Source organism: Scardinius erythrophthalmus, assembly GCF_964197995.2.
Source record: "Scardinius erythrophthalmus genome assembly, chromosome: 18".
NCBI classification, from domain to species: Eukaryota; Metazoa; Chordata; class Actinopteri; order Cypriniformes; family Leuciscidae; genus Scardinius; species Scardinius erythrophthalmus.
This window is the reverse complement of record NC_138238.1, coordinates 8,636,380-8,655,790: the sequence shown is the minus strand read 5'-3', so window position 1 is coordinate 8,655,790 and position 19,411 is coordinate 8,636,380. Positions and strand designations below refer to the sequence as shown.

Below are 19,411 nucleotides of genomic sequence, written 5' to 3'. Positions count from 1 at the left end.
GCCCGCAGTCAGCCCACGCACTGATGCAGGAACGCAGCCGGCCTGAGGAGAGAGAGGGAGCCGTGAGCTAAAAATAGATGAAGCACTTGCCTTAACAGGAGAAGTTCCGCTAGAGAGAGAATGAGAGAGCAAGAGTAATGTCAATGCAGCCCGTGCTGTGGATTTAGAGTCCCAGAATGCCTCCTTGGTGATGTCATGTGTTTCCAAAAAAAGCTTCCCCTGTCTGCCTTTTCAATGCTGCACAAGTGTGAGGAATAATAAACAGCTTCCTGTTCCTCCTGCCCAAATAGGGGTATCAGTCGTCATAGAGATGTGAGATACCAGTAGGTCGTTGTCTTCTCACGTTTGTAGTTTAAGCTTTGGGAGTTTTCCATCAAATTACAACTGTTTCTGCTGATAATTAGTTTAAATCCTGGATATTCTCGCTCAAGCACAAATGTTTGCAGGAAGGCAACTGTGTTCTCTGAATAAACACGATTAATTGCGTCTGCAAGCATCTTGCTCTGGCTGTAGTCACAAAATAACTCTGGGGTGTTTGAATAATTAATGCTGGTAAATCTTGGTGCAAACTGAAATGCTCCAGCAACACATCCGGTCTCATTTTTGATAAGCTATTTAAATAAATCCTTAAAAATATGCTTCACAGATCGGATTTCCTGTCCAAAAATTGAGCATTTGAATCTTTAGTTTCTTTGCTACTGTGGCACACCACAATGAATGCTATTTTTCATCTATGGAGAATGGCCCGAAGGCTAAATCACTCATTAAATTAATTTAGATTGAAGAAAAATTGGACACATCTGCAAAACCATTAGCCTTTTCTGACCAATCTGAATAAAGTAATAAAATAATTTTAGCCGGAAGGAATAAAAACACTTCTTTAACACGTTTAAGCGATTGATTTATGTATATATTACAAGAAAGTTACAATTTTAAATTTCGATTTTTTTTCTTAAATTAATGCTTTTTATTCAGCAAGGATGCATTAAATAATTCAAAAGTAAAGAGTAGACTTTTACACTGTTATATTGTTGCAAAAAATTATTAGAAAAAGAATGCTGTACTTTTGAACTTTCTATTCAAGCAATCCTGAAAACAATCTATCATGGTTTCCACAAAAATATTAAGCAACAACTGTTTTTCTACACTGATAATAATAAGAAATGTTTCTTGAGCACCAAATCAGCATATTAGAATGATTTCTGAATGAGCATGTGACACTGAAGACTGGAGTAATCCTCACAGGAATAAATTACAGTTTAAAATATATTAACCTAGAGTTATTTTATTATTGCACAATGTTAAACAATGTTAAATGTTCATAATGTTCACAATTAAATTGAGCACTGCATGTCATGTGTGTTTTTTGGTTTACATAATAGTTAAGATGGTCAGATGTTTAGTGCAGAATATACAATAAAACATGTAATAGAATACCATAAACTGAAAAACAAAGAAAAAAAAGGAAATAAACATTCAACGAGACATTTAAGAACCGTGGAAATATTTTTCTGTATAGATATGTACAGCTGTCTCTCTCTCTCTCAGTTCTCAAACCTTCAATTCCTGCTCACCACAGGAACAGTTGAAATAGCACTTTGTGTGATTGACTCTATTATGATGTTGGGAGCGCAGCAGCAGGTTGGCACAGACAAAGTTCGCGGCAGTCATGGCCTAATGGTTAGAGAGTCTGGTTCTCAATACTGGCAGGAAATGACTGAGGTGCCCTTGAGCAAGGCACCTAACCCCCAATCGCTTCCCAGGCGCCACAGCAAAAATGGCTGCCCACTGTGTGTGTATCCACGGTTTGCAGTGTGTGTGTTCTCTACTCACTACTCCTAATGTGTGTGCACTAACTTAGATGGGTTAAATGCAGAGGACAAATTCCAAGTATGGGTTGTCTTACTCTCACCTTTTAAGTTTCATTTTCAGCCCAATCAAGTGGGATTTGTAGTGTTATAACATGGTTTGAGTATTTCCTCACCACACTGAAAGCCATTGCCTCACCCCCTGGGTATCTCTCCCTCCACACACAAACAAGCACACATACAAAAAAAGGCAAATGGCTCAAACACCTCTGAGGAATGAATCACAGAGCTGATAATTGCTGCTACAGATGCCATTGCGAACAGAGTCGTCGCTTGGCGATGGATCCACTGCTGTGACTTGCATCAAAGCTGCTATTGGAGAACATTCTTTTAAGAGCATTTCATCTTCTCACAGTTAGACAAATTAATGAGTCATGCTATAGAGAAAAATTTGTTCATGAACAAAACATGTTTGTTATTGTAACTTGTAAGCCTTCCAAACCCTAGTGAGCTACCTACTTAGACAGCATTTTAAGGCATCATGTAGGTACTTGCCTTCTAAAATATCCTAGAATTAATTGCGGCAAGCCTCAAAATTAATACAAATTTGAATATTGCAAAGTATAAATTTGCTATTTTACTCAAAATATGGGTGTGCTCTGAATTTTAACTCTCATTAGAGTATCTTTTTGTTAGCTTAGCAACATTCTAATGCCCAACTCCATTGGAATTAGTCACTGCCAATGTAGGGCATTCTCAATCATTTTCTTATGAGGTTAAATTTGACTTTGAAGGTAGACATCTATGTAGGTATAGATAATCACTAGGTTTGGAAATGGAGATGTTTTATAATTAGTACTCATAAGCTAATGCTTCAAATTTTTCATTATTTAGCCACCTATTGGTCTAAATAAAGTTCAATAGTCATGGACAATGATAATAATGTTACTTCAATATTTGATAAAAATGAATTTGGCTGCCCAGCACATCCAACCCACAACACCCCTCCCTGAATCTGTTCTGCTGCAGTAATCAATCTCCATTACGACCTCATCAGCTGCTCTCTAATAGTCATGTATACAGTCCTCTGCCACCAAGTAATGTCCGCAAAATAATTATTTAGCAGTTTCAAGCTCAATGAGGCATCAACGCATTTCGTTTTGGGTCACTGAGTTTTACAGATTCAAATATGGCTGGATTATTATATTGAAGCATACGGATCAGTTTGACTGTTTTGTTTGTTTGTTCTGCCTATAGATATACAATCACATCTGAGCTTATAACTGGTGTTTATTACTTCTACCAAAGTCACAGTAAGAGTAAAATAATTTAAGAACAACAAGAGATGGAGAAGGATAACTGAGTTAGTTTAATAAGAGACTGGACAACAGAAGAATGGACAAAGAAAGAAGAAAAAGATGAGGAAAAAGAAGGTTTTCTAGCACTCTCTCACTTGCTTTCTGATGAAAGTACGTTATGGGGTTCATCTTCCCTTGAAAATGTTAGGTTGACCCAGTGAGACTCTACAGTGTCATACAGCGATGCTGTTGTAGTGCTTCGCCAACCATGGTATAAAAAGGCCACTTCTCAGTCACAATCCAAGTTTTTTTCTCTCTCGAATATCCTGTTTTACTTTGAAAGGTATGGAGCCCCACACATGACTTGTGGAAGTAAAAAAAAAAGAGTGAGCGCAAATTAAGAATTCGTTCCCATGACTTATTAAAGGAGAACTCCGGTCAATTTTAACATTGAGCTCATTTTAGTCGACTAATCAAAGTAGTCGATTGCCGAGTTCACGCGCGTGATCATAGGTAACTAAACCTATGCCCGTGAACTCGGCAATCGACTACTTTGGAAAAACAGGATGTAAACAGGTATTTGCGCTGGCTTAAATAACATCATTTTTATACATATCTTTTACATCTACTGCAGTCAGATCCACTCGTGTTCACTCAGAAGGAATCACTCACATTTTCTGTGCACTTGTAATGACACATCAAGGAGGTTAAGAGGCTAAAAGCAGGTTTAGTACTTGCCCCATTGAAGTCAACAGGGTGCAAATTTTAAAAATAGAATAACTCGGTGTAGGCAACACCGATTTTTGTCATTGTTCTCTGTATTGACAGCACTCCAAATGTACAAAAAAATGAGCTCAATGTTAAAATTGACCGGAGTTCTCATTTAATTTGTGTCCACAAATTATTTGTTTCCTTGTTTTAGTTAAATCATGGTCACGTCGTGTTAAATCATGGTCATGTTGTACTAATTTGTTCCCTCGCTTTAGTTAAATTATGGCCAAAAAGGAAACAAATTAAGTTGTGGGAACAAATTCTTAATTCGTGGCCATGATATTTTGACCTCCACTTCGCATGCCATGTGCGTGGGTCCGTTGAAAAGTATAATTTTACAAAAATAAAATGGGTTTCATGTTGACTTGTGCACAGCAAATCAAAAATCATTCTCATTTTAAGCTCTTTATCTTTTTGTATTTATTCCTTACTAAGTCCTCAGTGCTTTATTTAAATAATGTACTGATGATTGATGTTTTTGTCAAACAAGCCAAAATGTTTTTAGTAGTTTTTTTTTTTAGGGTGCTGACTATGTCCCAGTTTTTCTTCAGACTGTACCTTAATTGATTCGGCCCTTTTAGAGCGGACAACAATATGTTTAAGTCTTTCAAAGCTGCAGATGTTGTGATCCGTGCTGATTACTGGTAAGCGGCTTAGAGCCCTGCCGAGCACGGCTGAATTGCAGCAGAGAGATTCGGGGGTGTGAAGGATGAGGACGGGGAGTGGTGTCAGACCATTGTGCTGACTTAGACAGGAAATGAGAGTGTGTCGACCTACAGACGAGATCTGGACTGGGGACAACTGGGTGAGGCTAGGGCATGGTCAGCAGCAGCGGGTCTCCAGTCACTCATACACTTTTATATGAACCTGATATAGTATACCCATAGGAAGAAAAATCACAGATGATTTTTAATATCTTAGTTGTTTCTCCTAGAACGCCTTTCAGAAGACATCTCAACAGTGTCATGAATTGTGCTCAGATGTGATTGCAGACTTAGCAGTTAGAAAGGCCAAATTATCTAAGCTATCCTTTTTAATTTTATATCACTATACTTTCACTGTATTTAGACAATTGCCTTGTTTATTCCTCCTAAATATTTTTTGAGGAAACATCTGTGACACTTAGATGAAGAATAACTGAGATCCCCATTACATCTTCAGAGCTATGAAAGAGAAACCAACATTTTTTTTGTTTTGAATGTTGTCACTTGAGTATTAGCACTTGAGGATTGTCACTTAAATGTTGTCAAATTAATCACTTGCCCATAATATCTAACGAAGTTCTTTCTGAATATTTAATTGAGTTCCTATTAGAAAACAATGGCTATTCTTGTTTGGTACCTTGAAAGTGTCACATTCATGCCTGCTTCCCCTTTCATGCTAATTTTTTCTTCATTCTACCACAACAAAAATTATGGACTGAATTTGGATACAGCAAGATAAGCATATGTGTAATATGTGTTTGCATGTCCACCCTTATTAATCTCTCTGTTTCGTTGGACGTTACTGGTTGGATGCAGTCTGCTGACCTTGAACTCAAACAACTGTATAAAACGGACTGTCCCTCTATTTCTCAGAAGGCAGGGCTTAAAGGAAAGGCTTGATTAGATATGTACTGCAGGCTGGTTTAGTTGTCCCGGGTCCAGCTTGACGGATTCAAAGACAGGCAGGGTCATGCTTTATGAAACACAGTAGTGTGTGGCTCAGTAGCTCAGAGGGATGTGCATGGATTTCAAATATACATAAATGTGTGCATTGATATTGAAGGTATTTAATATCTAGTGATATGGAAAATAACAGGCAGCACAATTTGAGTTATCATTCACATCCATACACGGCACAAACAATGACGGGATGAGGGATGAGTTGCCTCCACATATACAGCCCTATGAAGACTTGCATCCATTACCAGTTCAGGAGGTAGAGAGATGTCATGCGAGTGCATGAACGTGAACGTCTGTCATTGTTCTTTTACAGATGATTTGTGTGTAAATGCCTTGTCTTTTCAAAGTGTCTGCGGCTGATGCTGCCCTCTATGTTGCATACTGTGTGTGCGTTTTTTGTTATTTTATTTCATTATTTTATCAAGCCGGTTCAAACCTGGTTAATGCAGAGTTAGACAACAGTTTGATGGATGGATGGATGGATGGATGGATGGAAGGAAGATGTCTCAGCAGTACTCTACAATCATTTCTGTCCATGTGGAAGTGTGTATTACTAATGTAATGAATGGAAGCTTTGTTTTAGGGCTGCTTTGAGTAATATGATTTGAGGCTTTATAAGCACACCTACAGTACAAAGATGCCACCAGCCAGTTTGAGCCTTCAAAGCCTTTAAAAACACTTGCATACGTTGATGGCCCTTGTGGCTTAATGCTGTATTTTGTAACTGTGGCGTTATGGATTCAGCAGCAAATAGCGGTGTTGGAAACACTGCTTTGATATTATGCCCATGAGACTAGGGCAGCCCTCTGGCCTGTGTTATTTATGCATTTAGTGTTTGGGGAGGTTTTACTCATTCACTCTTTCTTACTGTCTTAAGGTCTTCTGTACATTTGTTCCTGCTCAAACTAGGTCTTTTGTTCCTTTTTTTACAATGCATTGCCTAATCAGAAGAGGCAGCATGTAGGTACCCCGACACTGCACAACACAACACAACACACACGCCTCAAATGGCTGCATGATTCACCTCTTCTCTCTTTATTTGTGCTTTTCTTCTTTTTTTTCCTCTCTCTCTTGTACCACAGAATGATACGTTGATATGAGAAAACTGTGTGCTAACAACATGATCTTTTTGACATCTTTTCTATCATTTTTTGTTCAGTCTTATTTGTTTCTCATGTTTATTAAACATGCACTTGCAATATGCTTTTACTGTTTCCCATGAATGTTTTATTTTGTTTTGCATCTTCATGGACGAATATTTCAGACTAATATTACTTTTTCAGTGTGATCTCTTGTTTGTTTGAAACAATATGGTTTAACACTTTGTGTTTTTTTTTTTTTTTAGTTTTTTGAGTTTTCATGTTTGTCAGATTCTTTCTTGCACCTATAGCTTGACTATTGGCAGGGCCAGCGCCAAGGGGTGGCATTCGTGAGCCATACCCCCCCCCCCCCACATGAGTTAATGTGTCTTCCCTCCCCGCTGCACACGATCAAATTCGAAAACAAAACTAAAAGATGAACACGCAACCGAAAGGGATTACAAATGTGTGATTTCACCTGCCGCTAACCACCCCCTAGAAATATAAAGGGCCCCCCCACCCCCTAATCTATGTGCCCTGGCGCCAGCTCTGACTGTCAGCTCACCTTGTTCATAATTTGTTCATAATTTTTCTCTCTACCTCCTTTTTTTCTCTTCCCTGCACCCTTGTCTGACTGCATGATGTTCTGATATCAGATGCAAAAGTATTATAATGACAATTTCATCTATTTCTTCTGTCTATCTCTCTCTCTCTCAAGGGGATGTGCTTTTTCAGATGGCGGAGGTTCACAGACAGATCCAAATGCAGCTAGAGGACATGGTGAGTATCATTAATGTGATGAAGATCATATTGCCTCATAGGCTCACATTTTCTCATTACATTTTCTCGCAACATGACTGAGACAATCAGGTTGTATCTAAGAGGCCACATTAGCCTCCAGGGTAAGGAAATGGAAGGGAGTGGCGTCTCAAAATGTCACATCGACTCAGACGCTTCCGTATATACATGGAGGACAATAGCCCATGGTCACATGCGTAAACACACCAACTTAGACAGAACACAGACTTTCCTGTGCTGTGTGACACAGCTGCAGATGTTAAACAAACCATATCTAAGTCCTTCTGAAAATGATAACAGGGCAGAAAAAGGAGTAAACAAAGGAGTATTATGGATGGGACATCAGTTTTGGTTCTGTAAGGCTACTTTGTCTAGAGGAAAATTGCTGGTCTGTTGTACTGTAGTGCGTGTGTGTATAATATAAATTGTATTTGTCTACTGTAATTTTCAGCTGAAATCATTCCACAATGAACTACTCACAGAACTGGAGAAAAAAGTGGAATTGGATGTTCGCTACTTAAATGTAAGTATATAAGCACACACAAAAACGTATTTAAGGTACGGTCACATTTGTAAAATGATGCTGAAATTTTGTCGGCAAAAAAGGTTGTCAATAGTGTAGTGATGCATAAAGCACCGCTCACGCTGAAGTCACTTCCAGCTTTCTGTTGGTCAACGTGGCGAATCCGCATTGAACAGTTGTGAAATCTGTGTTTAACTTTCACCCTCACATGAAATACCTGATTACAATGACTGGATTTCACTCACAAAAATGTATATCTCTCAAGATTATCTTTTACCTAACTCAGTAAAGTTAAGGGCTGTCTTGTTTCTTCATTTAATTGTTTTAAAACATGTATAGTCGCTTCCAATAGCATAACTAGATTTATTCTCCTAATTGGCTTTATTTTCCACCCCAAATACAGTCTCTTTTAATTGCAATAATTGAGTTTACTGCATGTAATGTAAGTGAGAGTATTACCACCATTAAAACTAACATTTTCTAAAAGGCCAGTCTTTTCGTCTGTGTTAGGAAAAGTGATCTTTTTTTTCTACTTGAGAGAAGTCTGTTTATAGGCATGAAAGATCAGCGTAGCATCTGAAACGAGGCTTTCAGCAACACAGATTGTGAAGTCTTCTTACTGAGTCTCTAATAGGCTTGTTTGTAAATGCATTAGATTGACCCTCAGCTTATTTGCAAAAAAAAAATCAAAGGCCCATTTTTTTCGGTCACTCATTTCCAGCATTGACAAACATAATTAACTATGCTCCCATGCTTTTTTGTTCCACACATAGTAAGGATGCAAAATAAAACTGCTCAGTCAAATGAAGCAGAAGGCTTTGGCAGTGAAGACTAGGGGAAACGAAGAGGCTTGGTCTGAAACACAATGAATCCATGAAGCAGGGAGCTCTGGGAAGACACTTTGAGGACAATGAAAGACCTTATTGGGGCAACTCAGCCAAGTTCCCATTAGTAAAGAACACATGACGACCTTCAGGTCTTTCGATTCTGGATTCAGTTCAGTTAAGCATTGTTAAGAAACAATTGACTCACGATGGGCACTCTAAACATTTATTTTAACCTTTAAACCTCAGGATGTCCTGAGAATAAAGTTATCAAGAATACTGCCGCATCTTATTCCATTCTAGTTGGCATTCATCCACTCTTCTGGAATAGATGCTTGATATAGATATTTGAAATACGACCATTCATTTCCTCGTCTTGTCCATTAGAATTTTCTTAGCTGCTGATTGTGATGAGAGCTGTGTTATTTCGTCTGGCAGGCAGCTCTGAAGAAATATCAGACGGAACACAAAAGTAAAGGAGAGAGTCTGGAGAAGTGCCAGGCCGAACTGAAGAAACTGCGCAGGAAGAGTCAGGGCAGCAAGAACCCCTCCAAATATGGAGACAAAGAGATGCAGGTGAGTCAGCTCTTCTCTTCAAATTTCAACAAAGATAATTACTTTTAAGTAGTCACTTTTTGGTGGACTAATTATGACCAAAAGTAAAAATTCTGTCAACATTCACCCTCATGTCATTCCCATATGACCTTCTTTTGTGTAACACAAATGAAGATGATTTGAAGAATGTTGTTTCAAAGACCCAAACGATTTTAATCTTAGTTTCTCGTCCAAAGCTCTTTAATATGACTGAAGACCTGAAATATAACAAATGAGTTGTATGAAGTTTATGATACTTTTATGGTGCATTGCATCCTTTCTGAAGCTTGAAAGCTCCAGTCCCCATTTCTTATAATTGCATGGAAAAGAGTTTCCAGTACATTCTTCATGTTTTCTTCTTTTTGTTCCATGGAACAACATGAGGTTGAGTAAAAAGTATTTCTTTAAAATGAGTAAGCATAAATCAATTCAATCTTTAAAAATGCATGTCCCTACGCTCAGAGTTTGGCAGTACAGTAGATTGGAATGTTCCAGAACTTAGGCATTGAATTTGTTTTTGATGTGTGTGCAATCCATGATATGAGTCTTCCTGCTGGGATTGAATATCATGGGAATTCTATAAATCCCTCTATTTCTACAAATAATCTCCATAAATCCACCCTTTTCTCCCTTCACAGTTTAAATATACATCTTTGAACACACTTGAGAGGATATGAGAAATGAAACATGCACATCACATTTTTACATTGGCAATTCATGCTATTTTATCCGACATATTTTTGTTTTGTTACAATTATAATACTATTTATAACAAAAAAATATTAATCAGTTGGATCGAAAGATTCATTAAAAATAACCATGTCGGCAGCGAGTTTTGCACAGGCATTTTTTCTGAATCTATTTCAGAATTTCGTGAGTTATGGATCTACTGGGGTTATAAATGTTTAAAAGTGTATTTTTCCTTTATGATATGCTGTTGCTCTTTTCATGCTCCTGCTTTGCACTGATTTAGACAAGAAGCTGTGAAAACAGAGAAAATATTCCAGTTTTAGTCTTTTTGGCTTTTTAGGTGCTAAAGAAAATATCACTCTGTTTGGCTGAAGCCCTTCCATGCAATATTGTACTTGTTTTGTGTGGGTTTCATTGTGTGTGGTGTCCTTGTGCTTTTGTTCACCGAGGCCTCATTGTACGGGGGTTGAATTGTCGGGGCCGCTGTTTGTTTTGAACGTACGCCTCTCACTACCGTCGTCACCAGGTGTGAGGTCAGGGGGAAGTGGGAGTGTTATGCTGTGGACTGACCTGGGGGTCAGTTCATGCCATTAGCTGTAGGTGTGCTCCTCATAGTGGTGTGGGAACACGCTGTTGCGTAAAACGCTGTGGGCTCTGCTTGCATTTTAAACACACTCCACAGGTGTGTATAAGAGAAAACACAGAAAGGAAGAAGATGAGTGGGTTGTTTAAATGAATTAAGTGAACACAGTGAAGGCAACTTCCTGTTTCTGTTTTGAAGTCTAACGAAAGCTCTAGGAGGCCTCCATAGACCTCAACAGATTCAGTTCCAAGCAGAAACAGAGGCTCTGATGTGCTTATTTTCTTGACCAATGATCAAAGGCCTAAAGTTTGATGCGTATGCAGCTCTGAAGCAAGAAGTGCATTTAGAAAACAGATGGGAATCACATTCTGATTGTTAGTTTAGCTTGTGCCTCGATATTTGAAGCTGCAAGTCAAAACGTCTCTGGTCCCAGCCCATAAACCCCAGATGCTCCCCTGGATTTTTGTTTGTTTTGTTTTGTTTTTTTGTGAAAGCTGAGAAAACACTATGTATGTGTAAACCCTTCCCATGGTTCCCTACATGTGGCATCTCTCTCAAGAGATTTCTTAAATGTCAAATGAATGTGATTTTTTTCTTCTTTCTGTAATAGCTTTTGTCAATTATTTATAGGTGTGTGAGTGTGTTCATTCCACTTAGCAGCTCAGTATGAACCATGGATGAATTTTACATGTGGGGCTCATGGTCCCTGCTGTTCATCCTGCTGTGGAGTGAGCAGAAAACTGCAAAACACACTACACCAAGCCTTAGGGAATATCTTACAAAGACAGTTATTTGCTGATATTAGAGTTTTTTTTTTATAGATTATAATTAGATTTTTTTTTGCCAATGTTGGATATTTAATTGCGCATGATTGTTACCCCAGTTTTCATTTAGATTTAGTGAGCATTAGATGTCAGAAAAGGTAAAAGTTAATCTTTTTTTTATATTTTTTATAATTTTTAAATGTAATCTTTGTAATCCCAAATCAATATTCATTTTCAAACTCTACACTGTAATATTGTGATGCTTAAATTCACTTGTAAAATGACAAATTCTTCATCTATTTAGACAAAATCAAATTTTAACATCAAAATTAAATTTACCCCAACTAAAACTAAATTTGCCCCAAAAATGCCAATATACTAGTTAATACTTTCTGGAAAAATTCTATTTATTCTGTAAATCAGCTGTTGTTATTACAATTTGAAGTTTGTAATTTTTCACAGTTGTTAAAACATAATATAGGGTTTGTTTTATATAAGAAACAATTACATTTCCGTTTCAATTTCCTCCCTGATTACTAAAGAGAAACAATGTTCCAGTTCTCCCACAGAACTGCTGCCAATATTAATACCGTGACTAATTTAATATACCCATTTCTCTTTTTGTTTTCTTGAGGAATCATAATGCACAGAAATGATGGCGCACTGCAATCTTATCCTGCATTCATATTCAGCACGTGTTAAAATGAGGCCACACGGAGGGCAAGCAGATTGATTTCAACTGGAGTGTCGCTTATGATTTCAGACTGCAGTAGTGTAGGATATGGACCCACATTACATCATCTTTGTGCATGTATATGTGTGTACATTTGTATTCCCCTTGGGTGTCAAACTAAAGGCACATAGTGCAGGAATTTTGATCTGAATATGATTTCTGAACCCATTCACCCCGACTCCACCACAATGAGCCGTACGGCTACATACTGCCCAGCATACAAACACACTATGACAGTGCAGTAGTACAATACCTGTTTACCAACTCTAGTGTGTAAACCTGTTGAATGCAGTGTTTTTATCCTGACAGCTATTTAAAGAGTGTTTACTGTTGCTTGGTTGAGGATGATCATTTTAGCTACTTCACAAGTAGCACTTAACTCCTATGCTTTTAATGTCTGATGGTGAAAATATAGTTTACATAGTTTAGTTGTTAAATAAATCATGAATGAACCTATTGCCTCAGGCTGTATTGCAGTAACCATCTATCAAAGCTGACATAAATAAAACACTAGTTTTCATACATTTTTATTTTAAAATAAAGCGAATTACTGCCAGCATTGCTACTGAAACTCTTGTGTGTGTAAACTAACTAGTGCAAGGGCAGTTTGGTAACTGTAAGATGCAGAAATATGATGCATATGAGCTTTGCCTGGTGACAACATATTTTTGTACTTGTATCAGGCAACGGACTTTCACTGGTTCTACGTCTGCAGTTGTGTAAGTGTACTTGCTGAACCTCAAGGTTTAATCTGGGTGTGCAGCTTGTACATGAACTGTACATGTAAATGTACTCTTCATGACTCAGACACTGAAAGAATATTTAATAGGAGCAGAAAAGGGGTCTTGACCATGGGTCATTAAATTCAAAGAAAATCCTGCTGTATAGTGCTGTCATTATCCATAGAGAAAAAGACAGACTGTCATATCTGATCCATTAGCGCATAAACGTATGCAGTCTACATGCAGATGTGGGCTACGACATGTTCAAATTCCAAAATAGAGATTCAATCATCTTAAATTACAAATACAGGCTACAGCAAAATGTCAGTAGCTTACATAAGTAAAGGTCTGGAGTTGTTAAGATTTTTTTTAATTTTACACAATTGTTTTATTACAATTTAAAACAACTGGTTTCTATTTTAATATATTTTAAAATGTAATTTATTTCTGTGATTGCAAGGCTGAATTTTCATCATTACACCAGTCTGACCCTTCAGAAATCATTATAACATGCTGATTTGGTGCTCAAGAATTATTTTATTTATTTTGTTATCAGTTAACAGTTGTGGTGATTGATATTTTTGTGAAAAGCGAAAAAAAAAATTTAAGGATTCTTTGCAACACAAAACATTACAACGTGAAAGCACACGGCCAATATTAAACACAAGCCTCATGCTACACAGAACGCGAGGACACAAGAGCGCCTGGCCAATGAACGCGTAGACCAGGCGCTCGACAAAAACAAGAGTGCACAATGAGTGAATGAACACTCAACTTGTGCGCTCACAACAAGAGACTGAACATGGAGCATGAATGTCCGAACCCTGAAACTGGACTGAAACCAAACTTATCCGAACACCGTATACTCCGCACATACAATGTCACGGTCGGACGAAAGAGCGTAAGGCTCGCCCACACAATGTGTCAGGGCTTTGTCACCAAACTAAGAATAAACCTGACCAAAGTGACAGAACCATGACAGTATATGCTAGTTTATCTTAAAAAAAAAAAAAAAAAAAAATTATTCTGAGTTTCTCTTTAAGGATGTTTACACTGGAGAACCAAAGGGGAGGGAACTCCAAAGGGGAGGGAAATGCCTTCAACATTTTTGCCAAGTATGTAGTTTCTATTTTGGTAAGAACCTAGAAAGAACAGAGGCTATTTGAGGAGAAGTGTAACCACTATGCTTTGCCCTCAGCATTTTCTTTTCAGTCTCCTGGAATATTTTTAAAATTTTAAAATTGTCAAGTGAAGTAGTCTTTCAAGCTTGATAATGTGATGTGACTGACACTTTGTGTTGATGCTGTCTGTGTGCAGAAATATTCTGCGATCGGCTGTGTTTGTGTGCTGAGCATGTTACCTGTCAGCGGTGTGACCAAACTCCCACTCATGATCAGAGAGAATCCTGGAAATCCTGTTACATTTACATCTTGTGTTTTACCTACAGGCTGATTACATGTATACTAGCTGGACAACTCAGTATCTGCTTTTATATTTGACACTACAACATCTGTTTTTTTGTGTTTCACTTCAGCTTTTCATTTTTTTTCACTCTTTCACTTCTCACTTTTTTTCCCACATGAGTTTTATGCTAAAGTATTACAAGTCTATCTGATGTACATTTGATGTGCATCAAAGTAAATAAACCTACAGAGCTGTTTTGGTGCTGGGTGGATATGTACCAATTACATATGAGACATTGCTTTATTCATTTCTGTTGTGCAAGTCACTAAACTCATGACACGTCAAAGATTGAGAGTCTGTGTGAACATATTGTACACATGCCTACATCACTATGAACCTGTGACACATTTCACATGATGCAATGACCTTTTCTAACTGAAAACTAATAATAGACTTGCAAACAGTGATTCCAGCCTTTTTCATTTACACTTGGTGGGAAGGAATCAGCACAACTCACTGTGATATCATGATGCCAACACAGGTTGAGGAACCTTATGAAAGGTGTCATCTGTGTGTGTGTGCGTTTGGATCACATCCAGTTCCTGCAAGGAGTATGTCCTTGTTAGATGATGTTTTGACTGTAGTGTGATCTCTACTGAGGCAGCAGCCTTGGTAATTTCTATGTTGTTATACAGGACTCTTGAGTTAATGTTATGGTTATTTTAGTTATCCATTTTTATGGAATGCTAAATAATGGAACATGACCTTCTTTGCTACTTGGATTCTCTGATCAAACCAAATAGGCTGGCTAAATAAGCCCTCACCAGCTTTGTGTGCTATGGACCATTGAGCTTTAGCATTCCCATTTGCTATCATACAATGAGAGTAACAGCAAGCCTACATGGTTGTCATTTGAAATGTGCATGTCAATTTCTCCTAGCATGACGTTACATCAGTCATCAGTCTGAGTCAAACTTGGGCATTGTTTGCATTTTTTTTTTTTTCATTTTTTTTTTTTTTGTCTGCTTCACACCACCTTCCCTGTCCCCCAGTACGTCGAGACCATCAGCAGCAAACAAAATGAGCTGGATAACTACATCTCTGAGAGCTACAAGAACGCCCTGTCTGAAGAGAGACGGAGGTATTGCTTCCTTGTTGACCGTCAATGTGCAGTGGCCAAAACGAGCAGCACCTACCACACCAAGGTGAGAATCCATGTCATAATGAAGAAAATTTGGGTGGCAGAAACACTGAAATTCAGTTAATTTAAGTAGAAATTGCACTAAGCATGCATTTTAACCCTTATTTGCACATTTAAATGTTAAAGACAACATTAAATGGCATTTACAACACATTTAACTTCCGCATTGTGACATTTTTTGAAATGAAGCTGAATAATCAGTAAGACTAATTTGATTTCATCCATATTTGGTTGGATCATTTGTTCAGTTAAATTGATATTTGTTAATATTATTGATAAAGCCTTGTTTATGTCAACTTGGCCTTTGTTACATTAGCAGTTATGAAAATTATTACATTTGATCAAATATTCTGGAAAAATTTTACATGACAAAAGACTTTTAAGAAAGTATATATGTTCAATTTTGATTTCATGTTGTCTTTAACCTTTCAGTCATGTAATGTAAGCATTACAGGGATAGTTCACCCAAAAATTGGTTTACTCACTGTCATGTTGTTCTAAACCGGTATGAGTTTCTTAAAATATAGAAGATATTTTAAAGAATTTTGGTAACAAGACAGTCGATGGGCCCCATTGACTTCCAGAGTTTTTTTTTTTCATATCATGGAAATCAATGGATACCGTCAACTGTCTGGATATCAACATTTTAAAAAAATATCTTCTTTTGTTCTCAACAAAAGAAAGAAACTCATACAGGTTTGGAAAACCATGGGTGAGTAAGTGATGGCATAATTTTCATTTTTGGATGAACTATCTCTTTAAAGTAGATCATATACTATAAATTAAGTATCCATTTTGCCAAGTAAATAATATACTTGGACAACTCCACATTTTGTGTTCAGTTGTTTCTGCTCCCAATTCCCATTTATTCAGTCATTCATTGCATTTCATTGCTGATCATTCCACCATGCTTGCAAGAGAATGTGCTTGAATGTATATTGGGAAGATGTAATCAAGGTTGTGCAGCCCATACATAAAACACAATTACGCAGTGAAGGATGATTATTCTTTTAGGACATTACGTTCAAACTGATCAAAAATAGAGTAGAGATTCAGTGATCTGGTGGATTCACCAGCATGCAGAAGAACACCAGTCATTCCCAAGTAAGCGAGATTCACTCCTCAACTGTGACGCCCACTCTTCAGAGATGGTGATAGACAGAGCGTTGGGAGCAACGATGGCAAGAGAAGGAGAAGGAAAAGGGAGGGCCAGGCAGAGAGTGGCCCACTTTTACAAGAACAGACTGTTCAGACGATAATCACTGTTTTCATGTGTGTAGGAAGACTTTTTCTCTGCAGGCAAATGGAGAAATATTTTAGACAAAGTGGCGGTACTTCATTGGGTAAAATTGTATTGGGTCTAGTCTACATAATACTGGCCAAATCTCACCTTCTTTATGATGTACTTTTGTGAAGTGATCATAAAGTGAAGTGAAGGAAGAACAAAGTGATGTGAACTAAATGACCATCTGCCAGAGTTCGTCATGGTTGGATCTTAACACCGTTACCCACGCCAGTCATGCAATAGCAGCAGTACTTGATACTTACTCACTCGTCTGCAACTGAGGGCAGAAGGAACAAAGAAAGTATAAGAATCTCTCTCACGCTCAGATGATTAAGAGATTTTACCACTGGGAAGAAAATGGAAAAGAGACCTCTTAAACATGTAATAAGATTTGTATGCTTGAAGGATTCATAGATTTCTTGGGAACTAATGGGTAGTTAGTAGTGGTCTCTGAATTGCATCTGTGTGAAAAGGCAGTGAGATTTACCAGATTCTTTTATCCGAAGTGACTTACAGTACACTTATGCAGGGTAAGTCCCTTTGGAGCAACTTGGGATCAAGTGCCTAACTCTTTGAGGTATTTGAACTATATCAACATGTCAGTTAGTAGCCCTGAGCTTTATAGCCAATACGCCAAAAGGAGGAGATGTTTTGCAGAATAATTGACTCTTTTTGTGCTTTATTGGCCTTACAATACCTTTTTATGAAGAAGAGGCTAATGTTAAATGGTTATTCTCATACTGCGTTCAAAAATACTCAAATCTTATTCACTCTCCCACATTCTCAAACTTGTTTTGTGCTGTGAACCAGTAGCATTTAGCAGCATTGATAAACCCGCCACAACATGTCTCTTAGTGTAATTTTTAAATGTAAATGAATGAAATTTGAGAACTACTGTATGACAGAGCAAGACTTTTAGGGAATAATAGTTCAGGATTTTATTATCATTTTGCATTTGTGCTCCACTAAAGAAAGTAAGTAATACAGGTTTGGAATGAGTAAATATGAGTAAATCATGATCAAACTTTCATTTTTAGGTGAACTAACCCTTTAAATCCATGTTAAAATGTTGCTTCAACTTGGCAATAGTTTAATGACCTTATTGTAGGACGGGACTTATTTTGGGAATTGATTGGATTATTGGAGTTTATTAACTGCTGCGATTGCATGTGAGATTACATCACATGAAATTATGTTGTTGCAAAGAAAAGGGGAAGTTCATGTTTTTGATTTAAGATTATGAAGGCACATGAATTTTAAAAATAAAAATTGACTAAGTTCTGCCAATTGTGTTCAATGCAATGAAAACAGCGCTAGCGATTTTGCTTTCATGGGCCCAATGAGGTCGTGACAGAGTCTGCAGGTGCCGGACAGGCAGGCGGGTGATAATTGCTTTGGGTGGAGTGGTATGAGGTCGTGACTTAGAAAAGGACCATGGGGGCTCAGTAGATGCGGTACTGACCTGTGCTGGCCAAATAGAGATATTATAAGAACAGAGTGAAGCAGAATAAAAACAAAGATTAGATTATAAAGGTTTTGACATGTTAAGTGAAGTTCCTAAATGTAATTTCGGGATGAGTGAACCCATTTAATCTTTCAATTAACTGCCGGACCATATAAGCAGTCGCTCGCCTTGCTCCGGCATCGGCTGTTTTGGCATCCCTCCACTTCCCCAGCTCCACCAACATAATTTAGACATTTTGCTATTGTTGAAGCTGCTTCCTCGAGCCCCTTCAGTCAAAGCCAAATACGTAATAGCTTAATAGCTTAAAGATTATATGCGAAAACAAACTTGTAAAAAAATACTGTTAAAAGTACTGTTAAATACTGTATTGAATAAAATTTTTCACCCAGTGCAATGTGTAGTACATTTATCACACTTATATTAAAGCAGGGGTGCCCTGTTCCTGGAGACCTGCAGAGTTTTGATTCAACCCTAATCCAACACTATAATAATCAAGTTCTGGTTCAGTTGTGTTAGATCAGGGTTGGAGCTGAACTTTGCAGGATGGTAGATCTTCAGGAACAGGATTGAGCAATGAAAAATAACAATGAATTATGTTCCAAACACAAATTCTATTGTTTCCTATAGTCTATAGAAAATAAGAATTTAACCATTTTTGTGCATTTCTCAAATCTGATTCTCTATTCAAATTGCCACACAAACCAAATGATATATTTTTTATATCTTTATTTGAATGTGAATGCAAATCAGATTTCAGAGCTTCTGTGGAGGGCAAGATTATCATTGAATACAGATATATTTAGTGCTGTGTTTAGCATATGACATACAATGGTTGATTTTAACCATATCGTAGTCATCATCTGTCAGACACCTTAAAGATTCTTCATAAGTTGTCCTCTACCGGTTTATGACAACATGGTGTCAATATAGTATCAACCTATATGAAGGTAGGTTGTTTTATATTTGATTTAGGCATCTTGAGCAGAGCAATCGTTCAAAGAAAAGTATACACAATTGAAAAATGTAATTAGTATTTAAGTAGTTATTTGTGTCCAAAACTGTTAAATGTACATGCACATGAAGGCCCAAACTAGTACAACTATTTATAGTATCAAACCAAAATGAATACTGATTTGGAACAACAATTTTGATTTTGGGGTGAATATCCCTGAACTACAAGAATGTCACAACACATGTGGGTCTTC

At 37.5% G+C, this 19,411-nt stretch overlaps 1 protein-coding gene across 2 annotated transcripts in view; it reads left to right on the top strand.

Moving 5' to 3' along the window:
- The window catches only part of baiap2b (BAR/IMD domain containing adaptor protein 2b), a 49,333-nt gene that overhangs the window by 20,756 nt on the left and 9,166 nt on the right, over nucleotides 1-19,411 (top strand). For both annotated transcript variants that reach the window (XM_081392977.1, XM_081392978.1), the window contains 4 exons: nucleotides 7,339-7,400; nucleotides 7,870-7,941; nucleotides 9,204-9,341; nucleotides 15,308-15,460. In XM_081392977.1, the coding sequence (XP_081249103.1) occupies nucleotides 7,339-7,400; nucleotides 7,870-7,941; nucleotides 9,204-9,341; nucleotides 15,308-15,460 (425 nt within the window). The remainder of the gene's footprint in view (nucleotides 1-7,338; nucleotides 7,401-7,869; nucleotides 7,942-9,203; nucleotides 9,342-15,307; nucleotides 15,461-19,411) is intronic.